General features: G+C 35.4%; 4 protein-coding genes across 8 annotated transcripts; 2 read left to right on the plus strand and 2 right to left on the minus strand.

The window, feature by feature from the left end:
• Window positions 1-4283: 4283 nt before the first annotated feature.
• On the plus strand, window positions 4284-8961 carry LOC102626770 (uncharacterized). 4 transcript variants are annotated; one of them, XM_052440575.1, is made up of 12 exons: window positions 4284-4512; window positions 4783-4808; window positions 4948-5048; window positions 5194-5274; window positions 5386-5468; window positions 6054-6105; window positions 6543-6632; window positions 7116-7184; window positions 7347-7448; window positions 7561-7629; window positions 8178-8263; window positions 8729-8961. In XM_052440575.1, exons 1-12 carry the CDS (start codon window positions 4442-4444, stop codon window positions 8829-8831), a joined length of 933 nt encoding a protein of 310 aa, XP_052296535.1. In that variant the 5' UTR covers window positions 4284-4441; the 3' UTR covers window positions 8832-8961. The 4 variants fall into 4 exon arrangements, with proteins under 4 accessions (XP_052296535.1, XP_006471879.2, XP_006471881.2 ...); XM_006471816.4 differs by having other exon boundaries at window positions 4286-4512; window positions 4783-4823; XM_006471818.4 differs by having other exon boundaries at window positions 4289-4512; window positions 4783-4823; window positions 8207-8263.
• A 1896-nt stretch (window positions 8962-10857) lies between these two features.
• LOC102626171 (glutathione synthetase, chloroplastic) lies at window positions 10858-15955 on the plus strand. The gene is made up of 12 exons (XM_006471814.3): window positions 10858-11425; window positions 11830-11999; window positions 12568-12643; window positions 12886-13016; window positions 13138-13260; window positions 13358-13438; window positions 13625-13705; window positions 13794-13863; window positions 14392-14513; window positions 14927-15066; window positions 15171-15363; window positions 15500-15955. Exons 1-12 carry the CDS (start codon window positions 11015-11017, stop codon window positions 15621-15623), a joined length of 1722 nt encoding a protein of 573 aa, XP_006471877.2. The 5' UTR covers window positions 10858-11014; the 3' UTR covers window positions 15624-15955.
• A 146-nt stretch (window positions 15956-16101) lies between these two features.
• Window positions 16102-18482, minus strand: LOC102626470 (uncharacterized). 2 transcript variants are annotated; one of them, XM_006471815.4, is made up of 3 exons: window positions 17677-18336; window positions 16926-16949; window positions 16102-16573 (listed from the first exon to the last, which is right to left on the minus strand). In XM_006471815.4, exons 1-3 carry the CDS (start codon window positions 17873-17875, stop codon window positions 16269-16271), a joined length of 528 nt encoding a protein of 175 aa, XP_006471878.2. In that variant the 5' UTR covers window positions 17876-18336; the 3' UTR covers window positions 16102-16268. The 2 variants fall into 2 exon arrangements, with proteins under 2 accessions (XP_006471878.2, XP_024951529.2); XM_025095761.2 differs by lacking the exon at window positions 16926-16949 and having other exon boundaries at window positions 17677-18482.
• Window positions 18483-19018: 536 nt separating this feature from the next.
• Window positions 19019-21964, minus strand: LOC102625884 (phosphoglycerate mutase-like protein AT74H). Its single transcript, XM_006471813.4, has 3 exons — window positions 21411-21964; window positions 21134-21242; window positions 19019-19788 (listed from the first exon to the last, which is right to left on the minus strand). The coding sequence occupies exons 1-3, from the start codon at window positions 21768-21770 to the stop codon at window positions 19304-19306; spliced, it is 954 nt and encodes a 317-aa protein (XP_006471876.2). The 5' UTR covers window positions 21771-21964; the 3' UTR covers window positions 19019-19303.
• Window positions 21965-24449: the final 2485 nt, after the last annotated feature.

Below are 24449 nucleotides of genomic sequence, written 5' to 3' on the forward strand. Positions count from 1 at the left end.
TGTCGTGCCTAGATTCTCGGGCTGGAGAGCATGTCTTGCCAACTGCCGTCGACCGGGTCTCCTCGCCCATCGACCTCTAGCCGGAATGGCCGTCTACCTTTTATAGGGAATTGGCCTCGCGGATGACAACATCGTGGACGAGCAGGATATTTCTGCTCCTGTTCCTCCGCGTGCCAGGCTTTTATGGAACACACCGGTTCGCAGAGCTCTGCCATCAGATATCTGCTCGTCATTCCTGGTCTCGTCGACATATTTATCCCAAACAGTATCTCTCCCAAACAACATGCACCATAATTGTTGTTCTGTTCAGCACAGTGGTATGCTGCTAGAAATTTTATGTGCATTTCTCCTTGTTATACACCAAAAATCAGCACGACATTTAATGTTGCCTAACAGTTATTCGGTTCCATAACAAAGCCATTGATCGAAGCAGTTCTGCTGCGACACACAAAGACACTGGACACGGATGCAACTCATATGCAAAGTCTAGAAGACTTGAGAATCCTGCTCCTGGAAAACGGCGAAAACACTGATCAAGGCAGCAACCAACAAGCAGTCCCTAGGGCCAGCGGCTTAAGGCTGCTTATAAGTTATCCAACAACAGTTCATTACTTTTGGAGAAAAGTTGATGTCAAATTCATGAGACCAGTGTTTGGTGGACGTGGGTTCGTGCCGTTTGTGCCTAGTAGTCCAACAGATGCAGTTGATGAAGCTTCTTGAATCAGAAGGTTAACCATTTAGTTGCAATATTATCATATTTATCGATGTTCAGGGGAAGGATTTCTGGGTGGGCATATCGGCTACTCTCTTTCGGAGTTAAGTTAGTACTCATTCGGCATGTGCTTTCATCTATGTCGCTTCATCTTTTTCATGTCCTGCGGCCACCTGCTACGGTCATTTAGATCCTTGAGAGGTTATTTACCAGATTCTTATGGAGTGATATTGATTCTTGATGGCGCATTCGTTGGTGCAGATGGCCATCTGTCTGTTTTCCAATGGCGGAGGGTGGTCTTGGAGTCTGTTCCTTTTCTAATTTGGCCGATGGTTTCGAGATGAAGCTATGGTGGCGGTTTCGAGACCAATACTCGCTTTGGGCTTCTTTCATGAAATCTAAATACTGTAAAATTGAGCATTCAAGTATGGTTCAATTTCGCTATCCTGCCTCTCCTCTGTAGAGAAGATTATGCTCTATTCATTGCATTGCTGAACCTTATATTCGTTGGTTGGTTAGATCGGGTGATAGTAGTTTTTGGTATGATTGCTGGCTTGACTTTATGCCTCTCTTTCATTTTAATCCTTCAGCAGCTTCTATGGCCCCAATATCTTCTTTTTAGTGTGGTGTGGATTGGGACAAGGGGAAGCTTTTATCAATATTGCAATCTTCAGCTGTTGAACAAATTGTGTTAGTACTTATTTCTGGTACTGGGTTAGATATACTCTGTTAGGTTATATCTAGGGATGGGAATTTTTCTCTAAGGAGTAACTGGGAATTTGTACGTGGGTCCCGTAGCTAAAATGAGGTCTTTTTTTTTTTTTAATTTGGCAACAACATATTCCTTCGCGGGTTTCTTTTTCCTTGTGACGTTTATTGAATGGTTTATTGGCCACGGATGATGCTTTGTGCTTTAGGGGTTTTCACATAGTTTATCGGTGTCTTTGTAATCGGGATGTTGAAATTGTCAAACACTTATTTTTGGATTGCCCAGTGGCAGCAGGTTTGGCGGCAGTTTTACGCAATGATTGGTCGTTTATGTCTCCCTTTTTTTTCTCCTCATGCTTTGCTTAGTCACTGGCGATGGTGTTACTATCCTTTAAAATATATTCGAGTCATTCTCCCATCTTTCATTCTATGACATGTTTGGAAGGCTCGAAACACTCTCGGATACGATTCAGTTGCCTTTAATATGAACACTGTTATTTTTATAGTGCTCTTGGATATTAGGCTAGTTAGTGACACGTTTGGTTTCAAGACATCTCAGTTGAAAGGCATTTTGGACACTCAGATTGGGGAGGGATTGAGGATTATCATGTCTCCCCGTAGACCACCTCGATTGGTTTCTTGGATGAAACTGCCACCAGGGGTGGTGAAGTTGAGTATGGATGGTTATTCTAAGGGAAACCCATACATGACTGCTACTGATGGTGTTTTGCGATATCATCAAGGCACGATATTAGCCGCTTTTGGTTTCTTTTTAGGGCACTAATCTATTCTTTTTGTTGAATTAATGGCTATGTTAGAGGGTTTAAATCTTGCTGCTCAACTTTGTTTTTCTAATCTTGAGGTAGAATATGATTCATCCACTGTATTTTCTTGGGCTAATTCAAGTAGTTTTGTGCGATGGGATTTTACTTACCTCGTTGGGCGTGCTCAGGCATTGGATTCTAGCTCATCTATTATTATCATACATGTTTTTTGAGAAGCTACATCTATTGCTGATTTTATGGCCAATTGGACTAGTACTCATCAGACCTGTCAACGATTTTTTAATCTTCGTGATCTTCCAACCGGTTTATCAGGCATTCTTCATTTGGATACTCTTGGAATTCCATACATTCGGCATTAATTATCTTGATTTGAATTGGTTTTATTGGTTCACTAAGTTATTTGCTTTTCTTGGGAGGTTTTGGTTTATATCTCCCTTATTATGTTCTTTCATTGATTAATTTATTTATATGTAGAAGTCCGACCTAACCCCCCACCCTCTTGGTGGATGTAATATTATAAAATCCATGAAGAAACGTCAATAATTTTTAATTTGTTTAATTAATTTTACAATTTTGGTGAAGTGAGAGTTTTTGTAATTAGCAGAACATTTTCTTCTCTCATGTATAAATTTTGCAGAGAAATTCCTTTAAATCTATATTGCTATAAAAAAATTTATTTGTAGCTAGCAATGGCTGCAGCCCTGCAGTGTCTTTACGCATTGCTTCTATGGAAGCAGGAAGCAGCTTGTATGATTCATTGCTTGCTCTTTTACTTCTCATTTACCCTATATATATATATATATACTGACAAAAATTCTATGTTTCTATTTGCTGGAAATGTTTACCGGCCAAGATTATGTTGTTGCTGTGGACAGAGGTGGACCCAAAACTTAATATTATTCCAGGCTAAATTTTAAAATTTATATTTTGAAGGAAACATAAAAATTTATATATAAAAATAAGTACATTAAATAAGAAGGAATACCAAAAATCTTATCACTCTAAATATGTACTATATATGAAAATAATTATAAAAAAGAGTAGAAAATATAAGGCAACTCAAATATGAAAATACTATTTTTCAATTATAGAATCTGACATTGCAACCTATAATAACATGTAATTATATAAGGATTAAAAAATCAATTAAGAATTTCAAATTAAAATAGATCAATACATGAAATTACAATCAATTAAAAATTACAAGTAAAACTTTTATGTTTGAAGTGAAGTACCAAATTACCAGACTTAATAAATTAAACAGTTAAAAATTTATCTATCCTTTCAAATTATAAAAGTATTATTAGTCAAGGTTTCAATAATAAACTAAATTCAATTGAAAATAATATAATTGAATTAGGGACATATTTATAAATAAAATAAAAACTCTATTTTTGTAAAAAAAATTGATGAAAACATAAGGGTAATTGAGTTAGGACATATTTAAATATAAAATAAAAACTCTATTGTTATACTAAATTGATGAAAATATAAGGGTAATTCGGTAGAGACCTATTTGAATATAATATAGAAACCTTATTGTTATACTAAATTGATATAAAAATAAAAGTAATTAGTTAGGGACGTATTTGAATATAAAATAAAAACTCTATTGTTATACTAAATTGATGAAAACATAAAGGTAATTAAGTTAGGGATATATATGAAAATAAAATAAAAATTTTATTATTTTACTAAATTAATGAAAAAATAAGGGGTATAAACGGTTTTTTCTGGACTAGACCGGGCTTCACGTTTAGGTCCGCCACTGGCTGTGGATTAAAATTATCATGCTTTGGATTACAGTTATCATACCTTAAATGATCTTACCGGGAGATAAGGTGAGAATATCTTTTTATCCCCGACATGTCATCCTTATTCATAATGGGTAGTTGACAGGACATATAAGACAACTAGAAAGGAGTAATAGGTCATAAAATAATCACGATGTTGATGAAAAAAAGTATATTATTCCGACATGCCATTCCATTATATCTTTATCTACGGATATGTCGTGTATGTTCATGATAATAGAGCAACATGTCGTATATTACTAAAATTATAGAACACTGCATCGACTTAAATGTTGCGGCATGCCTCCCCATGCTTCCTCCTAAAACCCTTTAATTCAACAAAACCTCTCTCTCTTGCTCTCATGATCTGAATGAGATAATAATCATTGATCATTACGTAGGGGTTTGAATTCTTATTTCTTTTGTCACAAAAGAAATAAAAAATGGCATTTTTAAGAAGATTACAGAATCATGCTCTGAATAGAACGGTTGGGGTTTCAGAATCTGCGTATCTGTAAGTGACCTTAATTTTTGAGTAATATCTGTTTGGTTCCGCGGAAAATGCAAGAAAGTTCTGATTTTGAGTATAAAACTTTTCTCTTTATTGTTTTTAGGAAGGACCCACTTTCTCATTTGGCTCATTGTTCAACGCATTTGATACTATTCATATATTTGTGTGACATCGTCCGTTTTCTTTGAGTATAGAGTAAATGTGTTTGCATATTGAAGTTGAAATTTTTTTCATTTAGTTGAAGTCATTTTCATGTAAAGTTCATGTCTGTAGGCTTGGGAGCCCAAGAAGTTATTCAGGTGGTGTTTCAATTGGTAATTTTAAACAATGACTTACTACCTGAATTGCTCTTCATTATTGTTACTTTCATGCATGTTTTTTCTAAATGATTTGATGCACAAGCCTTTCCATCATTCATATGACATTCTGTATGGGCAGTTCCTGAAATTTACAGCCAGAATATTTCCTCTTGCTTATGTAAGGACCACGGCGCTCTTCCCTGGACCCATGGAAGCACAATGACACTCCGTTCTTCATTGGTAACTTTCTGTGAAAATACATATTAGAGTGATTGGGTTTTACTGTTAGTTTATGATTGTATCTCTAGAGTCTGGGCTGATGTCTGTTTTGAATGTTCAAATTTAAAGATATTTAAAACGTTGTATTGCTTTTTCCTTATGTTAGGCTCCCAAATCACTGATCTATTTGAATGAAAAAAGGTTTGCAACTGCACAACCAAAAGCGCCTGCACAAGCACGGCAGATGGTGTGTTATCTTTACCTTGATATGTAAATAAGTGAACTTTTCTCCTTGTCACTTTTTTGCTTCTGTCAAACATGGTGAATTTTAATCACAAGCAAATGCTTTCTTAAGCAGGGTGCCCTTAAAGTGTCCATTTCGAGCCCTGGATTCATCTATGAGCCTTATGCACCTCGTGAAGCTATCCCATTTTGGCGGAGGTTAGTTGGATTTCAAGTGAGTTTTAAATTTGGTTTCCCAAGCTTATGTTTTTAAAAAAAAATTATTTCACCAGATAGGAGTGACTAGAATAATCCTTTAAATTAGTTGGCAGTATTTTGAGAAATTTCTCATCAGCTATGTGTAGCTTTTATGTGCATTGCTTATCTTTGAGGATTCAAAATTTCTCTCATATATCGTGAAACTTTTTCAAATTAACGTCCATTTTGGTTGAAGGGAAAAATAGTCCTTTTAATTAATCTTGAGAGTTGAGATACGATTTTAGAAATGCTGCTGCTAAGGATTCTATCAGTTTGGACAGCATACTCACTCCTCGTTTTGCATTTCCAAATCTTCTATTCTCCACTTCTTATGGACATGGTAAGAGGAAATAAAAAGCTTATACTGTATTATTCTGGAGAAACAGTAGGGAAAACTAGTCAAATTCGCTAATTTTTCTGTAGGAAAATTTTAGACTCTGTAGGCTGGTGTCATTCTTTATTCACTTACCTTTTCTAGTTATTCTGAAGAATCTATTATATGTTTCTGTCCTTGTCCCTGATAGATTGTTTGTTGTTTTGTAACAGATGGTTCACAAGAGATGGCTGGAGAAGAACGAAAGATGATATCATTCTAGAGGTGAAGTTCTTATGTTCTGCCTATAATTTGTCATAAATTCTTGTTCAATCCATTTCTTTGTCTTCTATAATTATGCAATGGTTGGCACCTCAAACCAGAATGCTCTATTGCCCTCCTCTCACCCTTTCTCTTTTCAGTTCCTCAATTGGTTTGTATAAGAATTGAATTTTATGACCCAAAAAAGAGAGAGAAATTGAAGCTGATCCTTCACCTCCTCTTCTGATGTCATGTGTGTCCTGTTGGGCTTCAAATATTTTGGTAGTTGCCTTGAGTTATTTATGTCTCTACTTTATTTGGTGTTTATATTAATCTTAAGGTTATCTGTTGAGTCACTCATTGATGCATGTACGACTTGTGTCCTCGAGGAACTCAACTCGGTGACACTTTTGACATCACTACTGTCAAGTTTATTTGTGTGTCCAAATTTTAATTTGCAGCTCAAAAGTGCCTATGTGATTGCAAAGTTGAGGAAATCTGGTTATTCAAAACAGAAATTCTACACAGAGGCTGTAGACTTGTATAAGGAGGTATGTTTTGTAATATTGTCTCCTTTTTCTAGAGATTAGGGATGTCTATTTGTTTGTAAAGGTTGCATGGTACAGAATCAAATTTGAGAGCAAAAACCCTTTTTTTATTTATTTATTTTGGTGAACAAAGTCTATAATGGAATTGTCATTCATGTAACTACATGAAAAATTTATACATTCCTAGAGGTAAATTTCCTTTGTTCTTAATTAATACAAATTGACCTCATTAGTGAGGCTTTGTCTGGCAGAAGAAAGTCAAGGATTCAACTCTGTTTAAATGATGGAATTGTATAAACTTTTCTATTTTATGTATTCTTCCAAAACCAGAAAATATAGAACAAATTGTTTCCCGTGAGTCTAATGCTGTACCTTTCCTTTTTATCTTTATTAGCATTCTGGTGATGTGATACGATTTTTTTTTTTTTTTTTGGAATCGATATTGGATTTTCTCTGTGCATGATGATGAATGTGTTTCTTTTCCAGATAAACACTTTGATGGCAAATGGTGACAAAACATCATTAAGGAAAGCTGTTACGGAGAAAATGTATTCTGTATGCTTCTATTCTATTTTTTTGCTCTTTTTTTCTTTTCTGTTTTTTTTTTAAAAGAGTCCCATTTTGAAAATTTGCTACTTAGAATGTTAGCTTCCACCCAAATTTTACATAGCATATTGTTTAACTTCTGAGTCACTAACTACGGTTGTCTAATAACAGGCACTTAAGAACGAAATTAAACAAAGAGAATCCATGTGGAGTTCAGTTAATTGGGAATTGATTGAACCAATTATAAAGATGCGAACACTGCGTGCTCGGCTGGCAAGTGTTATTTTCAATTTTTAAAATTATAAGCCAGTTTCTTTGAACTGAGACAATAATGCATCCCTTTACTTTTATGAGTTAAAACCTTCTTTTCTTTTATCATTTACAGATTGGTGTTGATCGAAATGACCTCAATAAAGTTTTCGTACAGCTTACGCTCGAGTTTTTGGCGAAGCAGGTGCACTGTCCATATTAATTAATATTCTTTCTTATTTAATTGTATCTTAAATTCTTTTTAATGGCAATCAAGTGCCCAAATGGGCTTGTCCCATTCAAATTATAGTTCAGGCTGCGTAAAATTGACTGGTTAAATGAAGGGTTCTGATTTTTATTGTTTTTCAAAAGTGGTGGAGGCCTGTTGCTAAGTGACTGGTTATAGAGTGAAATTTGAAGGGAAAATTAAACAAAGCTAGGATTTAGGTCCCATAATTTGAGTTTTCATAATCTTCATCTTCTATTAATATGTTTATTTAGTATTATAATGCTATGTATTTTTTATATTCACCATATCATAGATATCTTTATGCATTTAGACATCTTTGGAAAATCAAGTTATCACACTGTACATAGCATTTGCTACGTATTGATTTATGCATTGCACACTTTCTTCTTTTTTGTTTGGGAGCTAGTGATGGTTTATTTATTGTGTACACCGGAATTTCTGGTTACATTTGACCGTAATTATTTCTTTTGCTTTTTGTTGAATATCCATTTGTTGAGAACTAGGCAAATTGTGTACCTCTTGTACTCTGCAGAAGTTTGAAGCATATGATTCAAAAGGTGTCACTGTTGCCGGAGATAAAACTAAGGAGGTAGTGTTTTCCTTTTTCATGGTTGCTTACAAAATTCTATTCAAATGTACTGTATATAGCATTTTTTGTTTATGAGTAAACAGCAATACAGGCATCAAAAGTTCAACAAGTTTTTCCTTTGTTCTGTGTAAATGTTTTTCTTGTGATGTTGGATTAGAAAGATCCAAGAATTTTTGCACAACTTTTAGGACAACAATCCATGTTGTGATGGATATTTGGAATACATTGTTTCCACTTTTAAGTCTGATGCTTTATTCACTAAGTTTCTTACCCTGACATTTTTAACTTCTGTTCTCTTGATTCCTCTGCAAGCGCGCTAACACATTAATGATTAGTCTAGTAATTTACAATTCGCTAATTTGAATCTAATTTGCCCTTTGGCTTATTTTTCATCATCTTACAGTAATACTAACATATATTTTTCATCCACTTACAGCATTAACTGATGGTTTACATGCTTCTCAGGTTCTTGTCCGAGACATCTGGGTTTTTGAAAAATCTCTCTTTCATCCTGGGGCTTACTGGCGGCTGTGTGGGCGGATTAAAATCTAGTCTGGTGATCCTTTGAGTGGACAATAATTCTGTCATGCTGATGACCCAAGTACAATGTTATGTTTTGTTGCCCAATTTTGTATCTTATTTTTGTAATTTATTGAGTCCCTATAAAATAAAAAAATTTTCCTTGTGTTTTTTAATCAGTCGAGATCAGAATTCAGCGTAATAAGTTATCTCAGCTTCGTATTCTCCATTTTAATTACCTTCCGTAATGCAGTTCATTTTTGGGCGAGAATAACTGCATCAACAGATGATCTCAAAGTTGTGGCCGTGCATTTTTATTTTGAGGAAAAATATAGATATAATGTTGGAGAGATTATCCTGTAAATATTGAAAACATTAGATTTGGGAAATCTTAAATATTATATCTTATAGATGAAAAGTTTATGGATAATTTTAGCAATTTACCTAACAATAAAGGTTTGATGTTGTAACAGAAGCTAAGAATCCAGAGATAAAAATCGCTCTTTATTTCTTTTTAAGTTTTATTTCTATTCTTTTTGTCTATTTTTATTTTTGTTTTGCTCAACTGCCCTTTGTTTTGCTCAGTTTAGCTAATTACTTAGCAGTTAGTTGTGTTAGTTGGCTTGTTACTTCAGCTGAGAGATTGAACACAGTGCTCCACAGAAGTGTAATTTCTGCAACTCTGGTGACATTATATAGGCTTGGATGGTATTTGCTTCAATTTGATAAGTGACCCATGCCAAGTTAGTGAAAATTGAAAAAGCTCTTCTCAATACAACAATCCTTCATAGAAAATCCATTTCAAAAATCTTTTTACCCTTCTTGTTTTCGTACAGAATCTTGTTGCTCTAAACAGAAGCTGGTTTGCCAGAAAACTTTTACAGTTCTGTCAAGCAGCAAAGAAAAGAACAAAACCTTTCCTAGTCAATTTATTCTCACAGCGCATTAACTTCTGCCAAGAAAGGCATCTTCTTAGCAGCCTTAACATTGATTTAACCGCTCCATTCACATTCACACATCAAAAGGAAAAATATAATACGCTTGAGAAATGGATCAAAGGGAAAAGCAATTCCAATCTCTTAACATTTGCCGTAGGCTCTACAACCTCATGAAATTTTTAGCAAGGCACGCCCACAAGAGTATAATATCCAGCAGTTCTATGCCTCGCCAGATAGCTCAGGCACCAGCAGGATCCAATGAAGCCAGCTCTAAGAGTACCCAAATGGTGCAACCCATGGCTCAAGCAACACCACCACATGAAGGTGAGCAAGCCAAGACCTCTAGCAATGAACAAGACATAGGCGGCAAGGGGGCATCCGAAATCGAACGCATTGGTGCTTCTACCACAGTTTCTCCTACACAATCTGAAGAGAAGAAGAAACTAGAAAAGGAAGCAACATTGCCACCAGATGCTTCTCAATCAAAAGCTCCAAAGAAAATGGTTAGCATAAATGAAAATATAGAGACAATCAAGATAAGCAAGAAGAAGAGCAAAAAGAAGAAAGAGCAAGAAGTGCCGGATGATTCAAAACCTTTGAAATCAATTTTAAAGGTGGCTTCAGATGTAGACAACAATTCAGACAGCCAAAGCGAAAGCCTTCTTAGTCGTGCAAATGCTGCATGAATGATTTAAGGATCTAGCTAAAATTTTCTTCATTGCTATTAATGTAAGTAGTCAAAAGTGATTGCTTTATAGGCTTGATGCTGCAACCACGAGGTTGCTAGATTTATTCGTTCATTTACATTTTATTAAATGGAATTTTATGTCTATGTTTTACGGCCAGTTTCCTTTACATGGAAATTCATTAAAATTTAAAATTTTAAATATGATAACTTGTTGTATGAAGTAAGCCATCTCGGCGGAGTAGAATAAAATACACTCTTCAATAACATTTTACAGTGTTTAAACACATTTGGTTCTTACTCCAGTAGTTATCTTTCATTATATTTTGTTTTACAGAAAACCATTGACGTGGTTTATGAATCATTATCACTGATGTATGTTAAAGAAAACTCCAATTATATTTTTCATGAAACTTGAATAAAGATTATCTGCAATTGATACGAATAGAATAATCAACCAACTTTAGTTGGTGAATGAATGAAATTGATAAGAATAGAATAATAATAATAATAATAATAAAGTAAAGCATCAAATATGACTAAAATATTTCACCAATTCTAATCAAAATGCTCAATTGCATAATGCATTGGTTTCCTTAAGAGCCTCTCATGAGAAAAAAACTAAAATGGGTCAAAATGGGTGTTCGCTATTCTTCCCTCTCTCTTTGCAGTCCCACTCATCAAAATCACCAATCGTTTCGTCTGGCCACCTTTACTTGTGATACAAAGCAAAAATCAAATTTTTCTTTCTATCCTACTGATAAAGATAGGATCTTTAACACCCATTATCGAAGAGTTTCATTATTTGCCATAACCCAGTTCTCAATTTGTGGTTTGCATTCAAGAATTGGAAATTTGAAGTGTGGCAGAGTGAAAGAGATGGAGACTCGACAGGGAATTGCAACCAAAGAGGCTTTGAATTTGCAGAGTGTTGATCAAGATTTGGTTCAAAAGATGGTTTATGACGCTCTCGTGTGGAGCTCCCTTCATGGTCTTGTTGTTGGTGACAGGAGTGTGCAGGTTAAGCTTTAAAAAAATTCATTTGTTGAATCAATATTATGATCAGTTGGAAAATTCTATGATTTTTTTTTTTAACCGTGAAAAGATGAAGAAAAGCTAAAGGATCAGAGAAAGTTGAAGTGCTTCTGTTTCCAAGCGATCAACCACTGCAAACATTTAATTTTTTTTTTTGTTTTCATGGAATTTCTTTGATATTATCTTTCCAAATTGGATTACAGTGATAGTTGTTGTCAAAGTGCTGGTTTTGGAGTAATTTTTTTCAGCTTGGATATTCTCAGTAAATGTTGAATGAGAGGAGATATGAAAATGGGATACTGTACTGTCAGTGATAATCATGTTTAGTTGTGAGTTGAAATACTAGTACATGAATTTGATGTTGTTGTTGTTGTTTTTTCACATTATAGAGATCAGGGAAAGTTCCTGGTGTTGGATTGGTGCATGCCCCATTTGCCTTGTTGCCTGTGTCATTCCCTGAAAGTCATTTCAGAGAGGCATGTGAGTTAGCCCCCATTTTCAATGAACTCGTCGACCGTGTCAGTTTGGATGGAAAATTTCTACAGGAGTCTCTATCCAGGTACTTTGCTCTCTTATAATTTTATTATGCTATTTATGAAATACAAATCGTTTAGGGTAATAAAACAGAACATTTTCTTTGTTGTCTGCATTCCTTTCATATCACGCACTAGCCTTATTGTAAATCATAAAGCATATGATGTTTAGTCTCTTCTCATTTTTAGCAATTATTAATAATTACACTTCAGATATTTTGTGTGAGCTCATATGAATGAGTAATATGCATATGAGCTGTGTCTTGTTCTTTACTGGCTTTATAAATTTATCCTCGGTTTTGACAAATATGTAACATACAGTGGTAGCTACGCTATACCCTTTAGTGCCAGAATTGCAGCTTCCACAGTATACTCCCCACAATTTTTTATTCTCAACTCTGGCATATTTTGAGCACCTCACCATTTGCGTCTTCTAAACTTAATTTGATTATCTTCAGAATATTTCTTTGGATTCTTCCTGTATATGTATTGCTTGCACTCTGACCTTTGTTTTGGTGCATGCAATTTTCTCTTATATGATAAAAAAGATTAGAGATGTGTGTAAATTAAATTTGTCTGCTTTTCACATTGCAGAACAAAGAAAGTGGATCCTTTTACCTCTAGGCTCCTGGATATTCATTCAAAGATGCTAGAACTCAATAAGAAAGAGGTCGGTATTTATCTGTAGGGAATGTGCCACACATTTTTGCAATTTTTTGAGAGATTCATTTCAGTCGTTGTACCATATAAATGAGCTAATTTTCCATTAGATTGTGTAGTTTTAATATTGCTCTGATTTCATTTCATTTTCCCTATTTTGCTTCTGTAGCTCTGTTGGTGTAAAGCAGAATTAGGTAACTTTTTGTTGCATGGTGATGAGAATATAATACTCATGTTCCATTGCTTAAACAGGACATACGCTTGGGTTTACATCGTTCGGATTATATGCTTGATGAACAAACTAAATCGCTCCTCCAAATAGAGGTTAACACAATTTCATCTTCATTCTCTGGCCTCAGCTGTCTTGTCAGTGAGCTTCACAGGTGTGTCTCTGTACTTTTTGTCTATCCAAGATCCACTAATGACTAGATTAGTTTCCTGTTTTATTCAACCAATTCATCTAGTTAGCAAGAATTTTCTTGGCCTTGTCTGATAATGTTGCAGAAGCTTAATCATTCACTATGGGGAACGCCTCGGATTAGATTCAAAAAAGGTCCCTGGCAACTCTGCTGTCATTCAGTTTGCAGAGGCTATGGCTAAAGCTTGGACTGAGTATAATAATGCTAGGTTAGACTTGAAATAGAAGGGGATCTTTTTAACTTTTGTTCTGCTGCTTCTAGAGAAGCCATTTTAGTCTTTAGTAACATGGAATATTTTGGTGCAGGGCTTTGGTTCTGGTTGTGGTTCAGAGTGAAGAACATAATATGTATGACCAACATTGGCTTAGTTCTGTACTGAAGGAAAGATATCCTTTTCTTTTAAATATAAGACGCCCATGCAGGAAATGCCTGTGCCTAAGAGGGAAAAACAGGGCTCTATGCAAATAACAAAAATAATCTATCTTTTCGGATTGTACTTTTCAAATAGTCTTTTTAATTTAGAATACTTTCTGCAGTCCTTGTTTCTAAATCTCTCCTTAGCTTAATAACACACATAATGTTACAACTATTCGGAAGACATTGGCTGAAATTGATGCAGAAGGGGAACTACTCCCTGATGGAACACTTCTTGTGTAACTCTTCGGCATTGAACTTCAATTTTTATCTATATTAAATATGTTTTGTTTCTGATTCTGATATCAAAAAGCTGTGCACTTGCAGAGGTGGCCAAGTAATTGCAGTTGTTTATTTTAGAGCTGGGTATGCACCAACTGATTATCCTTCAGAATCAGTAAGCAAGTTTGCTATTTTCCTGCCAGTTACAGACTTTCTAATCTTTTAGAAGAAATTTAATGTTAACTGGTGGAGGTTCACCTAGTTAAAAATGTCAGTGTACATATCAAAGTTTTGGGTGATTATAGTCAGGCAGTGGCGCATATAAGTGTATGTGTGGTAGGCTTGGTAAATCTTACTTGACGTATTACGTAATATGACAAACATTCCAGTTTCAGTATGGTGGAATAATCTAGCTTCATTTACCAGCTATTGGCTCTTCTAAGATCATGAATGGTTCACTAGTTTTCGCTGAGAAAATCTAATGGATATGTTCTCATGTTTGCATGTATCTGTTTCTATGAACTAGATATCCTAACTCCTAATTATTTTAAATGAACATCATGCAAACAGTTCCTATCTATCTACAACCACTGTCATTCATCGTGCTATTTTCTCTTTTATTGGGTATGTATACCACAAATAAAACTTGACAGTGCATTGTGTTGCCAAGTATGTGATTTTTCAATACTCTTCTTGTTCATAGGAATGGAGAGCTAGATTACTAATGGAGCAGTCTTCTGCTGTCAAGTGTCCATCAATATCTTATCATTTGGCAGGCACCAAGAAAATTCAACAAGAACTTGCGAAACCCAATGTACTTGAGAGGTAATAATGTGGCCTGTGTCGTGGCTTCAGTGCTCACTTTTTTATTTGTGAATCTTGTGCTTTGTTGTTGGAACTAACTTTCAAAATGATAAATACTGATGGCCTGTGGAGTAGGCTTACAATGCTACACTGCAAATATAGCTCGATTATGTAAATTGTGTGGTAGCCATTATTGGATACTTCTTGTTAAGCCAAAATTGTCCACGAAGGTTTGTTGTTAAAAGTATGAGCCTTCTGCTTCTGGCCAATCATGTGGATCTTGAATGGCTTAATACTGATAATGATGAATCAAAACATGTTTGCATCTACATCTTGACAAAGGTCATCTTTCCCTTGCAAAGGGGTCTGAGGGAATTTCTAAGTTTTAAAGAGAGAAAAAACTTCATTTACTTTAGCTTTTTGCTTGTGAGCAGGTTCCTTGACAATAAAGAGGATATTGCCAAAGTACGTAAATGCTTCGCAGGATTGTGGAGTTTGGATGATTCTGAGATTGTCAGCAAAGCAATTGAAAACCCAGAGCTATATGTCATGAAGCCCCAAAGAGAAGGCGGAGGTCCTAATATTTTTTAATTTTGCTCCTTTTGTTACTACTAATATTAAATACTATTCATATTCCAATTCACGATTTATGAAGACTGTTTGATCATCTCAATTCAGGGAACAATATTTACGGTGAAGATGTGAAGGAAACCCTTCTTAGATTGAAAAAGGATGGGACTGACGAAGATGCTGCTTACATCCTTATGCAAAGGATATTTCCTAGTGTATCCCTCACATTTTTGATGCGTGATGGCATTTGTCATAAGGATCATGCCATATCTGAACTTGGGATATATGGTGCTTACTTAAGGTACATAAATCATGCACCTAAAGATTTATAGATGTAAACACAATTTGACTAATGAACTGCCGCTACCTAATGCATTGCACCTCGGTCACCAATTTTTCTTTGGAAAGCACTCACATTCTCAAATTGGAATCTGCAGGATCAAGGAGAAGGTGATCATGAATGAACAAAGTGGTTATTTGATGCGGACGAAAGTTGCTTCTTCAAATGAAGGAGGGGTAGCAGCTGGATTTGCGGTCTTGGACAGTTTATATTTAACTTGATTAAACTAGCTTCCTCGCTACTCCCACTGACCCGCATGATTCATGATATTATATCATACACACAACCATTACATGCTCTCTCACAGGATCTAAACGTTGAAAGATTCAGTAAGAGCTCCCAGCTTGCTCAATTAATTGACATTCAATCTATGGAAGGAAGAGATACACAGAGAAGTTTCTTCTATAAATACCATACATTTTCCATTTTTACGAAAGCATTGAATTTGTAATGTGGGTATCGTGGCATGCCTTTTGTAATTTTTTTTTTGGGTAATAAATGATAGTGCTTTCCAGTGTCTGAAGAATATTTGGAACAGAAGCACAATTTGAGATTTGTGTGACATATTGAACAGAGTAGATGGGAATTTGGATGTTACCGAATTCCAGTCCAGGGTTAGAATAGTATCGAAATTATCTCAGAATAGTATCTAAATTATATCAGATCTAAGTAGTTAAGGCCAACAGAAAGGCAGACATGTTTGGTAATTAACATGCAATAGTATTTTATAAAAGAATGTTACTGCATTTGTATTCACAAGAGAGATTTGTAACTAGTTTCTACAAACTATATTGCCATCAAGTATCGAAAAGAGCCTAAAATGAACCAAAAGAATCATAAAAAGTGTCTCCTCTTCGAATGTAAGTTTAGCTATCGTCTTTCCATCCATGTTCTCTAGCTCGTTTCTCCCACAATGCCGAGAGTCTGCTTTCCTCCCCAAGATCCTTTTCAGCCCTCTCCCTTGCCTCTTCACATGTTTCAATGCCTGCAGTGCATTTCTCTGCTTCTCTTTGGTAGTGGGAAGAGGCTTTCCTAGCATCCATTATCACTTCCTTAGACCGTTGCAGGGTTTCATTGGCTACACTTTTTTGTAATGCAAGCTCCTCTGAGAGCAATGCTACAGTATCCTTCTCCATTTCTGCACTCAATTCTGGATCATGTTTACCGCAGTCTGTGCAAATAAAAAAGAAAATGATTTGATAATTAAGAGGAAAAAAATAAGCCCCTTAAGTTTCATGAGGGGAAAAATTATAATCGTCATCTCCCTTTAGATATTCACCCTTCTGGCCTTCTTTATTGCCTTAATTTGAATTCTACATACGGTGACACCTATTAAGTTATACATAAATGACATTACTTTCCATACCGACAAACACATTATTATAACATATTTTCTTCTGAGGGCTGCAAAGTTCCCTGTTTTCAAGGACTAAATTGCCAGAACCATAGTACCACTACATCCAATTTGCATGGAGCACAAACAGTAACAGACAGTAAAAGAGATGCAAGACAGATAAACAGACCTGTGAATGAGTCATTGTTAGGTCCTGCAAGAAATATAAAAGTGAAAGAAGATTAAATAACAGAACCATGTTCTAGAAACTAAAAATGTATATTTTCAACAGAACAAAACTGTGAAATACAAGTATCTGCTTAAAGGTCAGTCACAGCCCTCAACGCTAAGCATAATTAATTCCATAACCAGCATGAAGGCTTTTCTCAGTGTGAAAATTGCAAAACAAGAAGTTAACTAGCAGCACAGTAAATGACTGTTAGATAAACTGTCGGTAGTAACCTAGAGTTTCTAGATAATTAAATCATACTGAACTCACTCCATACAGACTTGCACTTTATAGTCGAAACAAAAAGCTATTCAATTATCATGACTTCTCATTTCTCATTCACTTCATGACACCATTGTAACAACAATTATGAAATGTGGCAACACGTGGATCCAAGAGTGTAACAGAACCAATCGGATACTAAAATCAGAGACTGAGGATGCACAAAGATCAGTCAAGAAAGCAAAATCAATGTGAACGATCATTGAACTTACTTGAAGAACACAATGATAAAACAGACCACGCAAACAAACCAACTGATATTCCACTTCCATACACACCCCCCCCCCCCCCCCCAAAAAAAAGTTTCTAAAAGAAGCTCCACTAAACCTCTTAAAAATCAAATCTTTTCCTTAACAAACCCAAATATGCAAACCACCAAAAGTTACCATTTTTGGGATAGTTTTAACACTTAATGCAAGTTCACACTCACCTAGTGGCAAGGCAAGGCCAAGTTCTGAAGAGCACTCGCAGAAACAAGGACATGAAGCAGGAACGACTGATGAATTCTTCTTTATGCGCGCATGAAATGGTGGCCCAACATTGTAGCCAACCAAAACCGCACCAACCAAAAACAAAACCAGCCGGTAAACACCTCTACTACAACGCCCTTTTTGCAGTGAATGAGCCATGTGAAGCTCAACAAGAAACCAAAACAAAAAAGATCACCGCCAACGTCACATATTGGAATCGGTGGTACTTACATAATAAAAACGAAAATTTTCCGTATGAAAATCAGAGCTTTACACAAAGTGGCTTAAAAGAAAAAAAACTTGTGTTTTAGCAAAAATAAAAAATACCCAGATTGAAATATCAGATGCCCATTTCAAGATCAGGGTTTTAGACTCAAGATTCGACTGCAACTCAAATTTCAAGACCAGACAGAATTCGTCTGTTAGGTCAGATGGGCATTAATTATTCAAAAAATGTGGCCACTTTTGCGTATTTTGAGAAAGAAAAGGAGACCAGATCCCAATAAAGTTTGCACAATGAGTAAGTAGGTACAGATGAACAGGCCCGGTTATGAATTTGGTGTTAAAAGAGAAAAACAAAAAATACAAGATATAATGATTGTGTTTGTTGCTTTTTGTTGTAGTTTTTAACGGAACCATCAGATTTAATGGAAGATTTGCGTGAACCAATGGGGAAGGTACAATGAGTCCACATGGGCCAGGTCTTCACATGGTAATCTCAAACTCTGTCACTATCTCATTGGTTAGATTCCGTAGCCGTTTGAGCCAATTTACTTGCGAACACATAATAAATAAGCGAGGGAGCTTTCCAATGAGTTTGGTTTTGTATAAGAATTACGAAGATAAGAATGGAGTTCGATAATGCTTTTGATATCCCCACAAAATGAAATCTATCTTTATCTAAAATGTATTTATCACATAAATTGCAGTACTTTAGTCAATTTTAATTTTTCTTTTCTTTCCTTTTTGGCTGATGTTGATCTATAAACTAAAGTTTTTCCTCTTAATAAAGCCATTGCTTTGCTTAGCTTGTCGGTAACAATTTTCCAAGTTCTAGTTGCCCAATTCTTGATTTGGATAGTTTGAAAATGAATAGGTTGGTTGTTGGCAAGACATGAGGAGGATTCTACTCACTAGCCAAAATGAAAGTGCCATAAATCAATTTTGGCACCTAGTGTTAAGCCCCTGAATTTTTTTTTAAAAACGTTAGGCCCCTGAATCTGCTTGTGAAAAAAGGCATGTACGTTCTAACTTACAAGCATTGCTTAGATTAGTTCAGCACACATCATCTTTCAAGTAAAATGCAATCAAAAACAATCTTCAGCATCAATTATTTGCTTGGTTACAGAATGATGCTCGGTCATACATTAACCTAATTGTTAGCTAACGAAGAATTACAATCAAAAGTACAAAAGATACCACTTGTTTAGCTGGTAGTCTTATGGCATCACGGTGTGACTAAAAAGAATAATCACAAATTGCAGTTACAATATCCAATACTGTACCCTATGAATTTGGTCAATTTGCTAGTGGGATGCCCATGATGATGCTGATCAGTTCTTTACGGTTTGCAGCTTCAAATATTTCTCATTCTTGAATTTTCAGGCAAGAATCTACTGGTCTGATCATGCTTGAAGATGATTCAGACGCACAATTAGCATCAGAGTATTCTGCATCATTTTCTTTCTCATCATCTTCTGAATCTATCATCAAATGGTCGAAAAACTCATCAAGGTACCAGGGACAGTTCTCATTCCATTCACCCCTGGTGGCATGAGCTCGCCATTTTTGGTCAGCAATCATTTCGGGCGAGAGGCCCCATTCAAGCATTTCTTGGTCCGTGTGATGGATTGCTAAGCTATACTCTCCACCTTCTCCTAAGTGCATCACTCGAGTCTCACAGTTGCCTGGGTTATTTAAATGCTCAAACTGCTCAACTGTCCACTTGAACCACTTCATGAGAAAGACACGTGAAGTCAGGCCATGAGATACAATAATCAGATTTAGCTCCTGGGAAGGGTCATGCTGAAGTCTATGCAAGTCTATGTCCCTCCAGAGGGATTCTAGAAAATCTGCAAAAATCAATTGGTTTCCAATAGTATGAGTTACAAATCTCTCACTTGGTTCAATTATCTAATATAAAAGAAAGAACACAAAATAACACCTTTGATCATGACTCTACTTCAAAAAAGAGAAAAGAAAATGTCAGTTTTTTTGTCAAGCATATTAAAGGAGAAGCCTCTTCAATTCAGTAACTAAAGTTTGTCATTTCCAGCAACAGAAACAATATTCATGTTTGCAGGAAAAATTGGTCAAATCAGTTATGCAAGTAATATCATTGGGTTAAAATCATGGGGCTTTAAAAATCACAAGTAGCCAAGCAATTCAAGGGACAGAAATGTGAGTTACATGCAAAGACATTCATATTTCTCTCCCTAGAAATTGAATGCTTAGCCAATGGAAGACAGGAAAATGTCGACTAACGTGATTTTCAATTATTTGCCTAGAATTATTTGGTTGAATTCCAAAGCGAGCTACGTAGCTCAACACGGTTAGTGATATTTCTTTTTGTTTGAACCGTTGATGTAAAAGATATAATGTTCATAGCATGCATTGCATGACAAATTCTTTTCCACTTACCTCCTGTCCGGATCTAACAACGCTGTTTCTATTGCCTTTTTCAATAAGCCAAATAGTAGTGCTAGGTAATAAAATACTAGCTGAAGAAAATTCAGCTTATAAAATAACCAATGGAAGATCAGACAGTCCTTGGCCCCTTCTCATTCTTTCCAAGGAAACTACATGTGCTAGTAAGCCCGCCACAAAATTCACTTTAAAATTTTCATTATTTGCTTCTGCTTCAAAACCAATGAAAGCACTTTCAGAAATGTCAAGCCACCTTTCAATACCATATTTGAATTACTTTTTCTCACTTATTACCCACTAACTAGTTTCATGTTTCATTAGAAGCTTAAAGGAAGACAAACATTGTTCCAAAATATCTTCCAATGCCCACATGTTAACTAGCAACACAGAATCCACAAGCAAAAGCAAAACCATGCTACACGTTTGAAAAAATGACAAGAAACACAACACAATTGCAAAAACCATCCAAATAGTTCTTAAAATGCTTTCCTTGCTTCTGCTTCCAAAACCCCAAAAGCACTTCTAGAGTTTCGAGATACCATTCTATTACCATTTCAAAAGACTCAGAGAGAGACCAAAAATTCAGATGTCAAATTGTCAAAATGTGAGTTTTCTTGCTCATTAAGATACAGCTATATTCTATCTAAACAATTTACACACGCAATAAGCAAAAAGTAATTTCACTAAAACAACCAAACACTATATGAAAAACAACTAAATGATATTAGATTTTTTTTTTAATAAAAAAGAAAGTTGGAATAAAAAACATACTTGAAACACGGTCAAAAACATCTGCTGCCGACTCCCCTTCAGGAAATCTATAATAAAATCTTCCAAACTTCTCCCTTGTTTCCTTTATTACTTTCATCCTCTCACTCACCTCCAAAATACAAAAAAAAAATAAAAAAATAAAAAAATTAGAAAAAACCAATTTAAAATTAATAAAAAGCTAATAAAAGAAATGAACTTAATTAACTAATAATAGTAAGAGTTACTCTTTAGAATTTTCATTAAGCATGGTGTAATGCGGGCCCCACTAACGAAGTACCTGAAAGTTACCGAAATCCTGTTCGCGAATCCTGCACTCTTCTCTGACGCCAATTATACGCTTCCTGGAGAACGAGCGTCCGATCTCGCGGAGCGTCGACCGCGTGCGCTCGTACGGCGACACGTAGAAGTAGACGCGGTAGTCATTGGCGGAGCCGGAGAGCAATGAGCGGAGGCGGGCCCCGCAAGACCGACCCTGGTGGATTCCGTCGGGCGTCAGGGGGATCTTGTTATCGGGCGTGGTGGCGTAGGCGCCGGTGTTGAGGTTCCCTTCCGACTCGCCGTGTCGGACCAGGATGATCCGTTTCGGCAGCAGGTGCCTCTGGTGGCTGTGGCACTGCTGGTGGTTGTTTTGCAACATTGTCGAGAAAATTACGACGCTTGCTTATTGTTATTTTTCACTTGATTTTGTTTGATTAGTAGGAACGAACGAATCCGCTTTGCTTTGCAGTTAGTTTTGTAAATTAATTTTAAAAGTTCTGTAATTGCTGTTGATTTATAGGCCTTCTTGCTTTTCGTGGGAGGTACGTGTAACATTTTTATAATAAAAAATGGTGGTCAATTATTGACTAATTTGAAGATTTGAACAAATAACAAGTTAAAAATTTGTTTCTTTTTTTTAAAAAAATTTTTAATAGAAGAAGCTTAGAGTCGTAACATCGGGGTCCCTTGTTTGGAGTGAACAATAAACCGAAATTTTTTGTTGGATTTGGTTTGGGAATTTCAAAAAATAGATTGAGAATTTCGGGTTTAATTATAAAATATTGAACCGAAATCAAAAAAAACCAAATTGAATCATTTTTTTTTTGGGTTTAGTCTGATTTCTGCCCACTCCTAAACGCTACATGGTATTTTTAAAAAAAATTAAATATTATTTTTTCAATTTTCTAATTTGATTTTTTAATTTGAAATTTTAAACAGAAAACTAAACCATAGTATTCAATTTTATTTTGACCTGGAATATTTAATTTTTTTCAGAAAAAATATCAAATTGAACTGATAATTTTTTTGGGTTCGATTTGATTATGCCCACCCATACTTAGAAGTAAGAACAAATATAAATTACTTTTCTTTGTCACGTAATTTATTTTGTTCAAGTTAAACTAAATTTGTCAACTTAGGTTTTTTTTTTAAAAAAAAAATTGATTCTTTAGAAAAAGAAAAAAAAATCAAATCGATCCGAATCATAAATTTTAATTAAAAAATGAACTAACAACTAAAATTCTTATTTGAATGGGTCCAATATCAAACTAAGAAATATTTAAATTTATCCGAAACTAATCCAATGATTCAGTTTGGATTTTAGATTTGTATGGTTTTAATTTCTGTAGCTCTATATTTCTACTTTGCGAGAGTATAACTTGATTTCATTATGGAAACTTTTTTTTTCCCCAAAATCAACAGCAGGTACCCGTATGGAAAATTATTATGAAAATTGTGTCCTTATATGTGCTTTTTATCAAAACAAAGGGTTTCAAATACTATTAACCCAAATGGTTAAGCTTTAAGCTTTTTCCTTCATTGAAGCATCGTGAGGTTTCAGTTCTTGCACGAGGATTGGTGCCTCGGTGGAATGCACCGTATAATTTATAATGGTGAGAAAAAGCTTTTATTTCTTTTTCTAGAATATGTTATGAAAAGAAATAGTGCTTGCCAACTTTTGTTGAACAATTTTTTTTTTTTTTTTGCCCTTTTGAGTTGTACATAGGGATGGCAAAAATCCCCACGGGGACGGGTACCCTCGGGGATTTTCCCCATTCGGGGAGGGTACGGGGATAATTTTATACCCAATTTTTTTTTCGGGGAGGGTACGGGGAAAATTTTTTACCCAATTTTTTATTCGGGGAGGGGACGGGGATGAGGTGGAATCCCCATCCCCTACCCATTTCCCTATTTTAATTTTTAATTTTATTTTTATTTTTAAAATTACTAATAAATAAATAACAAAATTATAAATATTGTTAAAAATAATAAATATCAAAATAGTTGTATGTTGGGAAAGTGGTCACCTTTTGCCGGGAATTAGTTGAAGAGTATTAATTGAAGTTTTCACCAACTGTTTATTGCTTTGATTATACTGGTAGTAGTTCTTCTACTAGATCTACAGGGGATTCTTATAAGAAAGCAACCAAATGGATGATAGGTTTTGATGATTATGTAAACAATGGAGATTGTGCAGTTGTTGCAGATGAATTAGATTCATATTTGGATGAGAAAGTTATACCTCGGATGGAAGATTTTAATATTTTGAGTTGGTGGAAGACAAATGCTAATAGGTATCCTACATTAGCTCGAATTGCTAGAGATATTTTGGCAATTCCAATTACAACAGTTGCTTATGAATCAGCTTTTAACACTAGTGGTAGAGTTGTGAGCCCATACCATAACAGACTTCATCCAAGCACATTGGAGGCCTTAATGTGCTGTCAAAGTTGGTTACGAGCTTACAATAGCGGTATGAGTTTATTTTAATATGATTAATTTAAAATCGAAAATAAAAAAAAATGTATTAGACTATTAGTTATTCGGGGACCGGGGACCCTCGGGGATCCCCTGTTATTATTCGGGGAGGGGATGGGGATTCTCTCAAGCAATTCTGACGGGGACGGGGAGGGGACGGGGACATATGTAAAATATCGGGGATGGGTATGGGGAGATTGGTCCCCTCCCCTCCCCTCCCCATTGCCATCCCTAGTTGTACAGAAATGAGTTGAATTTGATTATTAAGGACATGAATGGTATGTATATAACGTGCGTTATCTCTTTGTAATAAGGTTTCTAGAAATGGAAAATGAAAAGCTAGCTGGTGCTTACTAATGTTGGTGAAGCAGTCCTGTATAATAAGAATGGCCCGAAATCAAATCTTGATTCCTTTATCTTTGTTGTAGTTGCGTATGGAACATTTCTAGAACCTTCCATTTCATACCAACTTTTGACCAAACTTCCATTTTCAACATTTTCTACGCCATGGACTTTTGCATTCACCTAAAGAAGGATATAAACCAAGTTGGGATATATTCACATTTATAATCACATTTAT

The sequence above is a fragment of the Citrus sinensis genome, chromosome 5 (assembly GCF_022201045.2).
Source record: "Citrus sinensis cultivar Valencia sweet orange chromosome 5, DVS_A1.0, whole genome shotgun sequence".
NCBI classification, from domain to species: Eukaryota; Viridiplantae; Streptophyta; class Magnoliopsida; order Sapindales; family Rutaceae; genus Citrus; species Citrus sinensis.